General features: G+C 38.2%; 2 protein-coding genes across 4 annotated transcripts; one reads left to right on the top strand and one right to left on the bottom strand.

The window, feature by feature from the left end:
- Nucleotides 1-726: 726 nt before the first annotated feature.
- On the top strand, nt 727-3,051 carry rbp5 (retinol binding protein 1a, cellular). The gene is made up of 4 exons (XM_004077976.5): nt 727-1,153; nt 1,473-1,657; nt 1,942-2,043; nt 2,685-3,051. The coding sequence occupies exons 1-4, from the start codon at nt 1,078-1,080 to the stop codon at nt 2,736-2,738; spliced, it is 417 nt and encodes a 138-aa protein (XP_004078024.1). The 5' UTR covers nt 727-1,077; the 3' UTR covers nt 2,739-3,051.
- Nucleotides 3,052-3,919: 868 nt separating this feature from the next.
- LOC105355953 (tumor necrosis factor receptor superfamily member 5) lies at nt 3,920-13,932 on the bottom strand. 3 transcript variants are annotated; one of them, XM_011485444.4, is made up of 8 exons: nt 13,235-13,932; nt 12,992-13,117; nt 12,508-12,654; nt 12,331-12,424; nt 11,785-11,861; nt 10,086-10,193; nt 7,658-7,789; nt 3,920-5,021 (listed from the first exon to the last, which is right to left on the bottom strand). In XM_011485444.4, exons 1-8 carry the CDS (start codon nt 13,296-13,298, stop codon nt 4,867-4,869), a joined length of 903 nt encoding a protein of 300 aa, XP_011483746.1. In that variant the 5' UTR covers nt 13,299-13,932; the 3' UTR covers nt 3,920-4,866. The 3 variants fall into 3 exon arrangements, with proteins under 3 accessions (XP_011483746.1, XP_020566283.1, XP_020566284.1); XM_020710624.3 differs by having other exon boundaries at nt 7,658-7,786; XM_020710625.3 differs by lacking the exon at nt 7,658-7,789 and having other exon boundaries at nt 13,235-13,572.
- Nucleotides 13,933-13,935: the final 3 nt, after the last annotated feature.

Here is a 13,935-nt window from a genome sequence, read left to right as displayed (position 1 = left end):
CTTAGCAAAAAGATAAAAAATAAGAGTTGATCAAACAAATTAAACTTCTAATGTACTTTACTCTATACTCTACTTACTTATAGACTATATTCAAATATACTTCTACTATACTTGAGAATAAGTTTTATAGCAAGTATGCTATAGACTACTAGAGCATGTATGTGTAGTGTTGAAAGTATACTAACTGCATACTTCATAATAAATTGGAACATTTTGAGTTTACAATATACTGTGATAAACTTCAAGTACACCTATTATTTTGTAGTACAATTAGGCAACTTTTTTGTTAATCATTAAAGCAAAGACTACCAACTGTTTTGCTTTTTATTCTCAACTCCCTTCAAAAACTAATCACAAACAGATTGTGGTTATTATTCTAGTTATTTATTGTTATTTTCCCCCAAAATGTGTTCCTTTCATCCTGTAGTAGTGTTCTGTGCAACTAAACAAACCTCGCGAGAGTTTATTTGGCTAATAACTTCAAAATAAATTTTCACAATAAACTGATTCCAGTTTGATCCTTAAAAAAAAGCATTATTCCTGTACGGTAAACTTTATCTATATTAAAAAAAGGTATTTTAAAATTTTTGTTTTAATAGAAGTTAGAGCTCCACTGCAGCTTTATCAGCTGTTAATAATGGTCATAAACTCAATAAGTCAACAGCCATTCCCCACCTACCACATGTTTTAGGGTTTCGTAGCACCGCCTCCAGCTGAAACGGATCCCCTGGGTGGAAGGATGGCTTCAGTGAAAAGGGGACTGAGCCTCCCTCTATGCTCCTGCACACATCTGCCTAAACTGTTGCAGCCTTCAGAGGAGCTCCGAGCGCGGAACCTCCTGCTGCACGACCGGCTCTCCATCGGTGGGAAATAAGACTAAGAGGCTCGCTGTACGCGCGGAGCTGTTCAGTCCAGACTTGGTCAGGAAAAAAAAAGGAAAGTTACGCAAGAGAAAGTGATATCAATCTGGGCGGAAGCTGAAACTGTGCGATTCTGGGCCTGACTGGAGGAGAGACAAAGGCAAAGAACAAGAAGTGATTCCTCCCTTTTGAAGGCTTTTGTCAAAGGAAAAAAAAAATGTCCAAGCCAAACTACTCCGGCACATTTCACATGGTGGAGCAGCAAAATATGGACGCCTACCTCGAAGCTCTAGGTAATAATATTTTATTGGTGACTTAAAAGAAAAAAAAAAGACCCCCCCCCCCCCCCCCCCCCCCAGCAAAACTGATCTGCTCCATGACGCACAGAGCTGCTGCTTTTGACCGGATTTCACTGTTTGCCTCCATATAATAATCAATATGTTAATCTACAAAGTCTGATATGATGATGTGGGCCATCCTTATTTGCAGCAGCACATTAGAATGATGAAATCCCCAACTTGTCCTCTCTGTGACCCTGGGCGCTCAGTGGGAGTTCACTCCCAATGCAACAAGACAAAACACTGAAGAGTTTTCTCTTTTCTTTTCTGTCAGATGTTAATTTTGCTTTAAGGAAGATTGTGTGTCTGCTGAAGCCCACCAAAGAAATCACCCACGACCCGGAGACGGGAGCCATGAAGATCCGCACGCTCACCACCTTCAAGAACTTCAACATGGATTTCACCATCGGGAAAGAGTTCACTGAAGATCTGGGGCCGGTGGACGGACGCACCTGTCAGGCACGTATCTGGATTTCTTCTAAACGTTCGTGACCCCATGGATCTCCATAGATGTGAAACATAAATGCGTTTATTTGACTTTTAAATGCCCTCGACCCATTTCCTGCTGTGCTTTTTGTTTAGTAATCACAGCCAGATGGGTAAATTCCACCCATTCATGTGAGGAGTCTTCCAGTGAGAATGCAGAGCATGACTAGAATATGAAACACAATCAGTCTGTCCGACCCAGAAGGAGAGTTGTGGGGTTGAGCCCACACTGATGCAGTCTGTGTGTGCTCCTGCAGACCACAGTGAGCTGGGAAGGAGACAAGCTGGTGTGTGTGCAGCGAGGAGAGAAGGAGGGACGTGGCTGGACTCACTGGCTGGAGGGCGACAAGCTGCATTTGGTGAGGATGGGTACCTTTAGGGGAAAAAAGAACGGATCGGGGGGAAGGCGGAACAAGGAAAATAAACTTAAATAGGGAGTGCATGCAAATCCGCCTGGGTTCCAGAGTTATTCATTTCCTGTTCTGTGCACGGAGATCCTATTTATGTAAAAGTGGTTCAAGTTTAAGACCTTAAATAAAATTAAAAAAAGTCCTCACTTGGAGGTGCACCTGCCTTCCACAGTTCAACTTTTAAAGCTTCCAAACAATTGCTTGTTGTTCCCCTAATACCTTTGCAACTGGAAGGACAAAACGGCGCTTTGTTGATGCTAAACTCTGGAGAAAATTGGGAAAGAAATGCCAGCGAGGATTTGAGAAGTTACACAAAGCTGGAGGGAATGGTATGAGACTGATGAAGAAGGAGTGAGGGGGAGCTGGCCGGGGCTGAAAAGGGGGATGGGCTTTAAAAGATAAGTGGAAGTTTTTGGAAAGGAAGAGGGATTACAAGGTTAAAGGATGAAGGGGGGGGGGGTCTGTTTTGGATACAGTCACACATTCGTGCGAACTCTTACTTATTTAACTCTCATTTGATGTGCTAAACTGTCCCGTCGTCGTCCTCGTTGACACCCTTCCCCCTGCTTTTTCTCTCCTTTTCTCTGCAGGAGATGAGAGTTCAAGGCATCGTTGCCAAGCAAGTTTTCAAAAAGGCCAACTGAAGTTACTAAACAAATGCGCTGACGTGAATTATCTTTTTTGAAAGGTAGACAAAATAAAAACGGAATCTAATGCTTAGTTTTTATTCTTTGTTTTAATCAGTGCCTTGTAATTCATAGTGTTAAAAAAAGGCCAGTAGGATTTGAAAAGGTTTGTCTGTGTTGAGTGTGATAAGAGAGCAGGAGAGCAACCATGACCTTTTTGAAATGCCAAACTTGTTTATGTGCTATAAAGAAATCAAACATCTGTCAGCTCCTTCATCTGTGTCTTCAATTAGTCACATTTTACATGTAATAAAGTTTTAATAACATGTCATTACAGACCCACTCTGATGAAATTTGTGTTTTTGGTGTTTTTAACATGTTCTTGTAGAATTTTTCTGGTGATGGAGGCCATATATTAAGAAAATCAACATCGAAACTGTATTTCTGAATATATCTTTGTTTAAATTGTTTTGAATCAGGAGCAGGCAAAAAAGATCGTATTTGGTGCGTAGAAAATAGACGGGCCACAAGCTCCCTGCTTTGCTCCACTATGATCCACTTTTAGACGACTTGATCCATGTTCGTCTTTGTATTCGTCGTCCGAGCTGGCATCGTGCTCCAAACTCCAAATCTTAGGGGCGAATTTCAAATCAAGTACTGCCACTCTGCAGAAACGATGTCTTAGAAAACGTGATTTATGATTTAGGCTAAAACAGCATGATAATAATTATAAAAAGACCACAGAGAAAACTTTTAGATAGCTCAAAAGAAGATCGGACTAATACTTTCATCGGTGTCTGCAAAAATTTTAAAGTGTTATTTGGACTAAATAACATCATCGTGAAGTTGAAACATGACATCTGGACTCAAAATCTGCTTCCTTGAAACATTTCACCCCTCATCCAAGTGGGTTTATAAGTCTAAACTCTCAAAGGCCAACTGGATAAATGACAACCTTCAATGATTAAATAGCCTAGTGTTTACAACAGCAGCAATTGCTAATAAAGCAAAAATAACGGAAAAATTTTGGGATCTGTTTAGGTTATTTGTCAAAAGTGTAACTGATTTAAGAACTAAAAGGCTTGCATGTGGTGTGGAACAGGGCTTTAAATTGTGCTCAGTAAATAGATTTTGTAGTTGCATCTACATTTTAACAGTACTGAAATGAGAAGAAAAACAAACAAGAAAAATTATAGACATTTTAAAAAATTACAAACTTTATTGAATCCAAAAGGATGTGAAGTCAATTAAAACATCAAAGAAGCATCTCCTGTAGTTTCATGACTCAAAATAAAACTTTTTCCTAAACAGAGTATCTGTACTTTGTGTTTGGCATTAAGAGAAAATCTAGCATTTTAGGAACACATAGATCAAACATCAGCATTTAGGCCGGTTTGGGTATTTTGCTTAGAACATCTTAAGCCGGCAAATAAAGTCTTCCCACAATGCAATGTACAAATATAACAGTTTGCATTTATTTTCAAGATTGCCACTGGTAACAGTTCTCAGGAATCCAATTTCCAAACTACAGAAAAATGACCACATTGGCTTTGGAAATCTGTCATGTCAAATCAACAAAAACAAACAACACAGGAAAGAAATAAAACTAAACCCTCTTTGCAATGGTTGCTATTAAAAATCTATTAAAAGGTTTACGTTTGCCTGTTTTTTAAATAGTAAAACCCAGACAATTCAATGCAACTGGCAATGTTCTGTTTACAAATAAGACAAAAAATAAAAACACATTATTAAGGCCTTTTTGTAACTAACAAGTGACTTGAGATGATTGGGAGATGCAATGTTAAGGTCAATTTCCCCACTATCATCTTCATTGTTGTTTCAGCACCCAAACACCAAGTTGCTGGACAGCTCTGTCACTTGGAATGCTCTTTTCCTTTTAAACCAAACTTATTTCCTCACAGAAGCAATTCTTCACAGTTGCAGTATTTGCCAGAGACCCGCAGGTGGCAGTACACTAACATCCACTTTATACAAACTTGGTTTATTATCTCATTTATGGTGATTTCTGGTTTAAAGGATGACTTAGACCTTTAAGGGAGACACTGCTAAAAAAATAAAATCTTATCTTCAGTATAAATATCTGTTCTAGTCATAAAAAATAACAATGAACTCTTAGATTTATAGTTTATGTCCCGCACCACTCGTCCTCTTGTGGCTCAGAGTGCAACCTGACAAAACTGCTGGGGCAGTAAACTGTACTGTGACTGCAATCACATTGGAGAGATGTGATGGGGAGACTGCTGTCTTCGTCCTCCCCCTTGGAGATGGTAGGAGGGTCATCTGTGGAGAAGAAAAAAATCATCGTTCTGGGGAACATGGTCAACAATTTCTTTTATATAATCTGAGTAAAGCAGACATGGTAATAGATTTAAATTAACAACCCAACATCAACTGGAATTATAGATGATCTATCAGGAGAATCAGGACCCAACTTGCACTTCACGTAAATGTTTTTTCCTTTGTTTTCAACAAACGTCAAATAATTTAAATCTCCAGTTGCAGAAAGATCCTACAAATTCATCCACATCCAAATTTCCACTCTCTTCATCTTCAACTCTGCATTGGAGCACATCTGTGCATGCACAGCATGTCAGTAACTCTGCTTTTTTTATTCTTCTTTTTTAAATTAGTATCTGTTTTGATTCCTTTAAACAAAAGTTAATGTCAGAACCAACTGTATGTACAGATTAATTTGTTTTATTAGTCTCCTATGGTTTTACTGCAGCAAAATGAGAGTAATAAAGTAATTAAGGTTTCTGTATTTTAGTAATTGTAATTTAATTACCAAAATTGGACTGTAACTCATTATGCTACTCCGTTACTGACAAAAGTAATCAAACTACAGTAATTCATTGCTTTGTAATCCATTACCCTCAACACTACTTAAAGGTGAATAGTGATTACAGATTTCAATAGAGTCCCTAAAAGCAGCTGCTAAACAGCTTCAAGTACACGGTACTTAAAGTGGTGAAAGGTTATATTTGCCCTATTTGACCATTCATATCATATTTGATAAAGGCATTTCTGAGACCCTTATCTCATTAACACGATTCAAACATTCCTTAAAATCCCATTGCATATAACTTGGTCCATGTTTTCCACCCTGTAGTTCATCATCATTCCTTTAGAGGTAGTGGAAGGGCTTTTCCTGCTCATTGCAAAATGGGTGCTTCCATGAAATATCAAAACACTTTTGGTGGGAAAAGTTTTCTTATTTTTAAAAGCTTTATGGTGAGAATAACTCATCTATTGTTTTCATGTTTATAAATAACTACTTGCTGTATTGAAAGAATGCTAAATTAGTTGATAATTAATTTGTTTAAAACAATTATACCATGTTAAAAAGCTTAATCTAGTGTGGGTCCTTAGGCAAAATCCTTCACGCTACAGCCTAACTATGTAGCCACAAGGGGACCCAAGTCTGGGTCTCTTGTGCCGGTCCCCAGCCCGGATAAAATACAGGGTTGTGTATTTTTTTTAATTTCTCTACCAAACCACCTATGCAACTTGGTGACAGCTGATTCCCTGTGGTGACCCCTGAAGTGATATCCATCAACATTTCTGAACACGATGTCAAACTATTGAACTAACATTGTTGTGACCAAAAACATCCAATGTTTTATAATTGATACTGTCAAAATAATATGGTTTGTGGATTTCATCAACTGTTTTGAAAAACATCTTGATTCCACCCTGCGATAGGCTGGCGACCTGTCCAGGGTGTCCTCTGCCTTCGCCCATGAATGGCTGGGATAGGCTCCGGTAGCCCCGTGACCACGATAGGGATAAAAACAGGTTTAGAAGATGAAGGAATGAATGAATAATTCTCAACTCCCCCAATTTCCTGTCAATTATTTGATGTAGTGGGCTTTACAGTGTTAACCCTTGTGCTATCCTTTGACCCCACCCTTACATTGACGTGTTATTCCTACCATGCCAAAGGGGGATAAAGGTGGAGAGGATTTCATGTAATCCACGGAAACCAGTGAAGATCACAAATCATTGAAGAAAAAAGGTTCAGCGCACTGTCTAGTGGGTCTAGATGACCCAACTCCCAATGTTAAAGTGCCTAGGATAGCACAAGGGTTAAGATGTAATTATTGCACTCAAAAATGTCTGTTCCTGCTCATGGTCCACAGCCTGAACTTGATTATTTTATAAGATCAATGATCAATTTTTGCATGGTATTGACTTCGAATCAAACACAAACTACAGGTAAGAAAAGATCTAAAAAGATATTATCTTGCAGTCAAAAACATTTAGTAGTCTAAGGCCGAATCCGAGTTCTTCCGCTTTCCCAATAGCTTCTCCCTATCCCTCCAATCATAAGGGTGTTTGGAGTGGGAAAAGTGATGTTGTTATGCATTTACCCGAGCACTGGCAGCTACTAGTTCATGTGGAAGACCGGCGACAATTGATGATGTCCAGCGGGAGTGACATCCGAATTAAAATACACTATTTTTTCTATGTCTATGCCTGAATTCCTTCACTGCTTACTACATGGTGCACTATATAGTGTGTTTTCTATTTTGTAGTGCTGTCCGGATCTGCAATCCAGTAACGTAGAAATTTCACAGAAATCTCTGCGAAAAACCATTGTGCATCAATGCTCTCCAGATTTGCAAATATAGACCACAATGCTTTGCGTTTGAACAATTCCTTTCCAAATAAAAAAAGTAAATGTTTTTTTAAAATAAACCACCAACATTTTCATCATAAGAACACAGTGGATTCATAAATAGTAGTATAACACTCATATCGATTAGATTTTCCCTTAGGATGGGGATTCGGACATAGCCTATAACTCTCCGTTTGGAGAACTAAATGTAGGGGGTAGGGAGAAGCAGGGGAGGAATAGGGATTCGGCCTAAATGAGTGGAGAAAGCTGGAAAACTGGTGTGTTTGGAAATTCTTACCCGGATTTAAAATTTTTATTTTGCAGTCAATAACCGGGCAGGTTTCTTGGCAATGAGAAGGCAACTCTGGTGGAATGACAGGCGGTGGGGGATCACTCTTCAGTTTTTTAACAGGAACACTGCATCTAACTGCTGAACACAAGATTTGTTGTATTAGTAAAACACATTTGTACCTCAGCTCCAACAGCAGCCTGGAAAGAAGCATCAACGTATGGTACCAAAAGTTCTTCAGAAAGTAAGTGCTCTTTTAATGCATTGAAAAAATGGGCATATAGATTAGGATGTGACTGAACTGCATCGCAATTCCACAGCTCCTGTGGTTTTAGCCTTGTCAGAATATAAACAGAAATTGAGTCTTACTTTATAAAAAAAATACATATTTTTTATGCCTTTCAGCGGCCCGCTGTAGGGGTAGCTCATTCGCTTCCATTCAACCTCGTCCTATACATCCTCTCTGCAACCAACTTCCCTCATGTCCTCCTTCCTTGCATCCTCTGATGTCTTCATTCCTGATCCCGTTCCTCCTCATCACTCGCAAAGACAACCTCAACATCTTCAGCAAACAAATGAACGCTGTATTTTGATAGCTTTGTGTCAAGGCTGAAAGTGTAAGGGAGTTCATGCCATTATTCTGATGCAAACCCAACAATCAAACACTGAGATTCACACTTAGAGTCGGATTTTTTCCCCCCAAACAAAAAAAAGAAAGATTTATTTTTAACCTCTTCTTCGGTAAATGTTTCTGTCATCTCCTTGTACCCCTTTTTGTTGAAGCGTTTACGGGATATACCGCCCCGCTTTTCTGTTTTTGAGTTAGTGCACAATGGTGGTCTACATCCTGTGGTGCATCGTCTGGGGTGACTCATGATGCGTGCTATTTTTTCTCAATAAGAAACATGTCTACCAACATCCTGTTGAGGCTTTTCTGTGTCATGCTACTTTTCAATTCCCTCTGCAAAATGCATGTAGATTAATGTTTTATTTATCACTGACAGACATTTACATAGCACTTACGTATTATATTTATTTATTTGTGCAAAAAAACGGCGTCACTCAGAATTTTTTATTGAAAATAATGGAGTGCAAGTAAAAATAAATTTTTTTTCAGAATGTTCTGCATTAAGAAGGACAAAGTTGCACAAATTTTAGCAGTTATATTGTAAAAAATACAACTTGCAAAGATGTGTTTTAGATTCATTTTATGGCCAAATAATATTATTTTATAAACTTTAGCTACATTTGAAAAATGGAAGTTTTTGTTGAAAACAAACGAAATAGTAGACATTTGTCATTCTTCTTTTCCCGACCAATTTTTGGAACATTTAACCTTTATTCTTTTGTTTTTGTACTTGGATCAAACTTTCACCAGAATTACTATATCTGAAATCCTTATAATTCCTTTTCAGTGAGTACAAAATATTAAAAAAATTGTTAAACAGAAAAAAAGGACTCTAAATGAGAAATTCTTCAAATCCACCCTAAAAAAGTAAGGGTAACATTTCTAGCAAAGGAGCCACAAAAACAGGATTTGGCACCAAAACAGTATTAATTCATTTTTGTTATTTTCTTTACACAGTTCTTTGAGGATATTCACACACGGCACCAAACCTTGTTAGTAAGTTTCAATTTTACCACTAAGAACCGAAACACGTGATTTTCGTGACATGAAACAAATCACTTATTGATTAGATTCATCCATTTTCTAAGTCAGTTTAATCTCTTTCAGGGTTGCTGGAGCCTATCCAAGCCATTGTTGGGCGAAGAAAGGAAACACCCTGGATAGTTTGCCAGTCCATCGCAGGACTGATTAGATCTATTGTCATCAATTTTGTTTTCAAAACAAGCAAATGTTAAGGAAAATGTTGTGTTAGCTGATAAGAATATGACAGCAGTGTTCTGTGTACGTAGGCTTAGTTTCAGAGGTTAAGTTTTTGTAAAGTGCGTCATGTCCTACTGAATAACTGTGTCAAGCTGAAACTGCGCAGGATGTGTGGTTTCTCCCGGGTCTGTTTGTTGCCAGTGTTGATACTTCAGCATCACACATCTGCCTCAAATTTTGATTCAACTGCTTATATTTATGCAAAAACTACAATACCAGTTACATTATGTATTTATGTTGATAATCAGACTAACGTTGCTGAAGACATAGATGTCACCTTTTTACTTTTGTTCCAAGCTCACTGTAGGGAAGCAGTGGGAGTTTCTGTGTGTGTGAAACAAGCTTCACAAAGTGTCATGACCTTCAGCTGTATGGCTTAAAAGAGAAGAAGACCCACAGCTATGTCTCCTCATTAAGTCTATACCGCAAATTCCCATTTGCATGCTCGCTTCTACAGGGAGGTTTTTTTTAAATGATTGTTCAAAATTACATCAGAACCATTAGAAGAAAGAAGAAAACATGCCCACACAAGTGACACATCAACCAGACCTGCTCTGAATGATCTGCGTCTAGCTTTCCAGAAGATGAAAGCTGCCACGATGAGCAACGTCAGCACCAATCCCGACCACAGGCCTGCAGGCAGCATCCAAGAACAATCTGGTACACAAAGACATGAGGACCTACTGTAAATACAACAAAATTTACGCACCTTTATCAGGCAGTTCAGATAACCATCACCTATATAGAAATAATTGGAGTGACTTACCCAGAAATGTTTGTTTTTTTAGTCATCTATTCAGCTTTTTATTAGATCTCCTATGGAGGATCTAAAATTCTTACTGTTATATTTTATGATATTTCACTACATTTTTATTTGTTTAATGTGTGTTTTTTTTATTATTATTATTTATCTATTTATTTATTTCTTTTTTTTTTTTAACATCTTAACTTATTCTTTTTATATTACAGGTGTTTTAGGCTTTTAATGCATGAACTTATTTGAATTTTTTATATTTTAGCTGTTTTTATATTTTAAATTTTCTATTTATCACTTTTACATTTTAGAGGATCTACGAGTGTTTTCTCACCCTTGGTTGGGGTGTTTGTGTCTATGCTGACACCCAGGCCAACAGGAGGACAGAGCAGACGGCACCTTCTTGGTTTATCTCTTCTTAAGGTTTTTTCTTCTTGAGTCATTTCTCTTTTACTTGTGCTTGTCTTTGTGTATTTTATTATGAGGGGCTTATTTATTGATTTTTTGCATTGGTGTTTTTGCATCCTTGTTTGTTTTTATGTACAGCACCTTGAGCTGTTTTCTTAACATTAAAGGTGCTATATAAATAAATTAATTTGAATTTGAAACTGTACAGGTAAACTGTAGTGGTTCCTTTACAAACTTAGACTTTTAGACAGGACCCTCAGATTCTGAAAGGAGATTTTATTTCTGCATTATGTCTTTTGTTACCTGTATACATTCAGTTTTTTTAACTGTGCGTAGTTTGCAGCTGTTATCTCCGGTTTATCTTCAGTTATTGAGGGTCTGCTTTGAATTTAGCTTTTATTAGGACCAGGTTTACTATTCTATGTAAAAAACTTCTCTTCTACATTTGAGGCAAACCCAGAGGTCCCAAATCTGCAGTTCTGCAAAACACCACTGGAGGCTGGTTTCAGAGGAGAGCAATTGGCTGTTGACTTCCATGTCAAAATATCCACGAGGTTCAAATGAGGAAGAGCTCAAATTCTGGATTGTAGGGTGCAAATTTTCCTATAAATTGCTGCATGACACTGCATTTGTTAATTTAACTCATAAATATGTGAAATCAGACCATTTCAGTGTGATACTATCCACAGATTAGCTTAGAAAAAGAACTTTTTAAAATGTAATAATTGCAAGTATAATCATACTTGCAAGAAAACTAAGAGCTATGTTTAAAAACAACAGCCTGAAACTTAGTTTTGTACTTTATAGGAGTTTTTTTTTTTTTTTTTTACAAAAAGCACACATTGATTTGAGCCTTTTTAGCAGCGTTCTGTAGACTGAAGCTTTTCATCTTTACATCCTTACGACTTCCTCTGCCTTCCTCAGTACGAGGACCTCAGTAAGTCTACTTCATCTCAATTCTAAGAAACACCCGGGAGAAGTTGGGACTCAAGGCCCCGCAGTGACAAAAGTAGCCAAGAGTGTGGACTATTCTTTTTAAAGAACTGTATCTCAAGTGGTGGCTTGGAGTTAAAATGAAGAACCTACGAGTTCTGAGGTCTCCACAGACAGCATCCCGTTCTTTAGTTCCAGGAGTTAGAAGCTGTCTTCCAATGTCTTCACATCTGGAAGCATAAAGTTTAAAAATCAACACCCATATGAAACAGTTTTAAGTCAACACAAAACTGGTTCATGTCATTATCTTTTGATGGTTTTGGATAAGCAGTCAACAAAATATACTTTTTTTTTTAACTCAAACGCTGTGAAAAGGTGCAGGAAGCACGATTTTTAATTGATAGGAAATTACAGCCTTTAGAAGTAGAAAGTCCCCCCTCAGAGGTGATAAACAATGCAAGACATGGGAATTCCAAAAACATTCGCCCTGTGAGCCTCAGGAAACCTTTACTATATGGTGGCTACAGTTTCGATGACCTACAGTTAGAGCAGAGGGGATGATTTGATTTTACAGAGGAAGGAAAGCAAACGAAACTTGGAGCCCTTTCTGCACCTCAGCTGATGACTAATTATGTCACTCTTCACATGTAAACCTTCTTTTTCATCATAAACAAAAGTGATATCAAAACCCAGTCCTACCTGGTGTGAGCTTTGCAAGGGGAGTAGAAATCCGTCACATTGCTGTAGGTTCCCTTTTCACACATTTGGCATATTGTGTCGTTTATGCGAGTTGCTGAAAAAGTTGGAACACCATGTTCAGCTTATGCAAAAACTCCTGGATCCATGGTGTTTATTGACAACTTAGATGAAAGCTACCTAAGACTTTGACTCCTGTACCCTGACTGCATGAGGTCACTGACCGGCAGTGGTCACAATCAGGATTGCTGCAGTAGTAACCTCTCACACACACACAAACAGTGTCCCTCTCAGCTGTGCAGGCACTCTCTTCCTTCAGGTGGCTCTCTAAAAAATAAAAGACATTTTCTTTGAAGGCATATCTGAGAAGGAGCATCTGAAAGTGAATGTGGTGTTTTTGGTTACAATTAAATCAGATACCTTCTTAGCTCCGTTTGGCAATAACGAATGATTTTAATCCTTTATATTCACAGACACATTTAGAAGAAGGTAAAGTATGACGGTAAACTAACCCGGGTTATTTTCACTACTGGCTAAAAAGGGAACAAGAGGAAGTGTGTATTAAAACAAAGAAAAAATAGGACATTATCACCAATAACCGCACAGAAATGGATGGGCAGAGACTCTACTACGGTGATAAAATGACACAGTACTTATTACTTACTAGAACTGCACTTTTTGCAGGTGATACATTTAGAGACGTGATTTCTGGTGGCTGTGTAGGTTCCGTGTTTACAGACATCACACTTGGTTTTCTGCTGTTTGTCACATTCAGTTTGTACATAAGTTCCTAAAAGCACAAATAAAGATGTATTGGACTTCAGATCTTACAGATAAGCTCAAATTAAAATCAAAATTGAACATAAAAAACAGATAAAGGAAATAGATATTCATAATGTTGACTGACCTGCAAGACAGCGGTCACAGCAAATCCCGTTATTGTAGTACAAATCTTCAGTAGGACAAGACATACTTTCTCATTTGTTGCCGATTCAATTGCAGTCCATCACTTGCGTTTGAAATCTTCTTTCTAACTCTTCTGCTTATTGTTGTCCTTGCACCAAAGCTGTCGCTGTGCCTTAGAAGGAACTATTTTCTGGTGTTTGCTCACTGGTTGCTCATAAACTTAAGTCGTCACACTCCTCCTGATGTCTGATCTGGTTGTGATTCAACAATTAGTCTCCCTCCTCACTCTGTCCTACCTATTTCTTGTCTTTTTTTAAACTCTAAACGGTGGAAAGCCCCAATGACCTCCTTCAAGTGTTCTCTTTTCTTAGTCTTTGTCTCTCTCTGCGTTTCTCCTCGTTTCCTTCCTGTCTCAGCTCTTGTACCACAGAAACACAGTGCAAGTGTTTCCGAAGTTCCACGTTCAAAACCAAGATTTTTGGCACATTCATCAAGCGCTGTAGAGAAAGACTTCCTTTTCTGCCGCACCTATCCCTCTAACTTTACATCCATTGTTTCCACGAACCTCTGTTCTAGCAAAGCAACTGAATTCATAGTGAAAAGCCATTTGGCATACTTTCAAAAGTGTTTTCGCTTCGCTCCTCTTCCTGTAACCCCATTCACCCACAGGAACTCGCTCATTTCTGTAAGCACAAGACTGCA

This window comes from Oryzias latipes, chromosome 16, assembly GCF_053564925.1.
Source record: "Oryzias latipes strain Hd-rR chromosome 16, Olatipes_Hd-rR_3.1".
Lineage (NCBI taxonomy): Eukaryota > Metazoa > Chordata > Actinopteri > Beloniformes > Adrianichthyidae > Oryzias > Oryzias latipes.
Note: the sequence above shows the minus strand (reverse complement) of the source record. Positions and strands in the feature narration are given on the sequence as shown.

What these genes read in the sequence shown, in the direction of transcription:
- rbp5 (XM_004077976.5), top strand. Translation starts at nt 1,078, where the DNA reads ATGTCCAAGCCAAACTACTCCGGCACATTTCACATGGTGGAGCAGCAA. An exon ending in TGGACGGACGCACCTGTCAG is followed by an intron (nt 1,658 to 1,941) that starts GCACGTATCTGG and finishes GTGCTCCTGCAG; the next exon opens with ACCACAGTGAGCTGGGAAGG. An exon ending in AGGGCGACAAGCTGCATTTG is followed by an intron (nt 2,044 to 2,684) that starts GTGAGGATGGGT and finishes TTTTCTCTGCAG; the next exon opens with GAGATGAGAGTTCAAGGCAT.
- LOC105355953 (XM_011485444.4), bottom strand. Translation starts at nt 13,298, where the DNA reads ATGTCTTGTCCTACTGAAGATTTGTACTACAATAACGGGATTTGCTGT. An exon ending in CTGTGACCGCTGTCTTGCAG is followed by an intron (nt 13,118 to 13,234) that starts GTCAGTCAACAT and finishes TTGTGCTTTTAG; the next exon opens with GAACTTATGTACAAACTGAA. An exon ending in ACGCAGATCATTCAGAGCAG is followed by an intron (nt 7,790 to 10,085) that starts GTCTGGTTGATG and finishes TCTTGTGTTCAG; the next exon opens with CAGTTAGATGCAGTGTTCCT.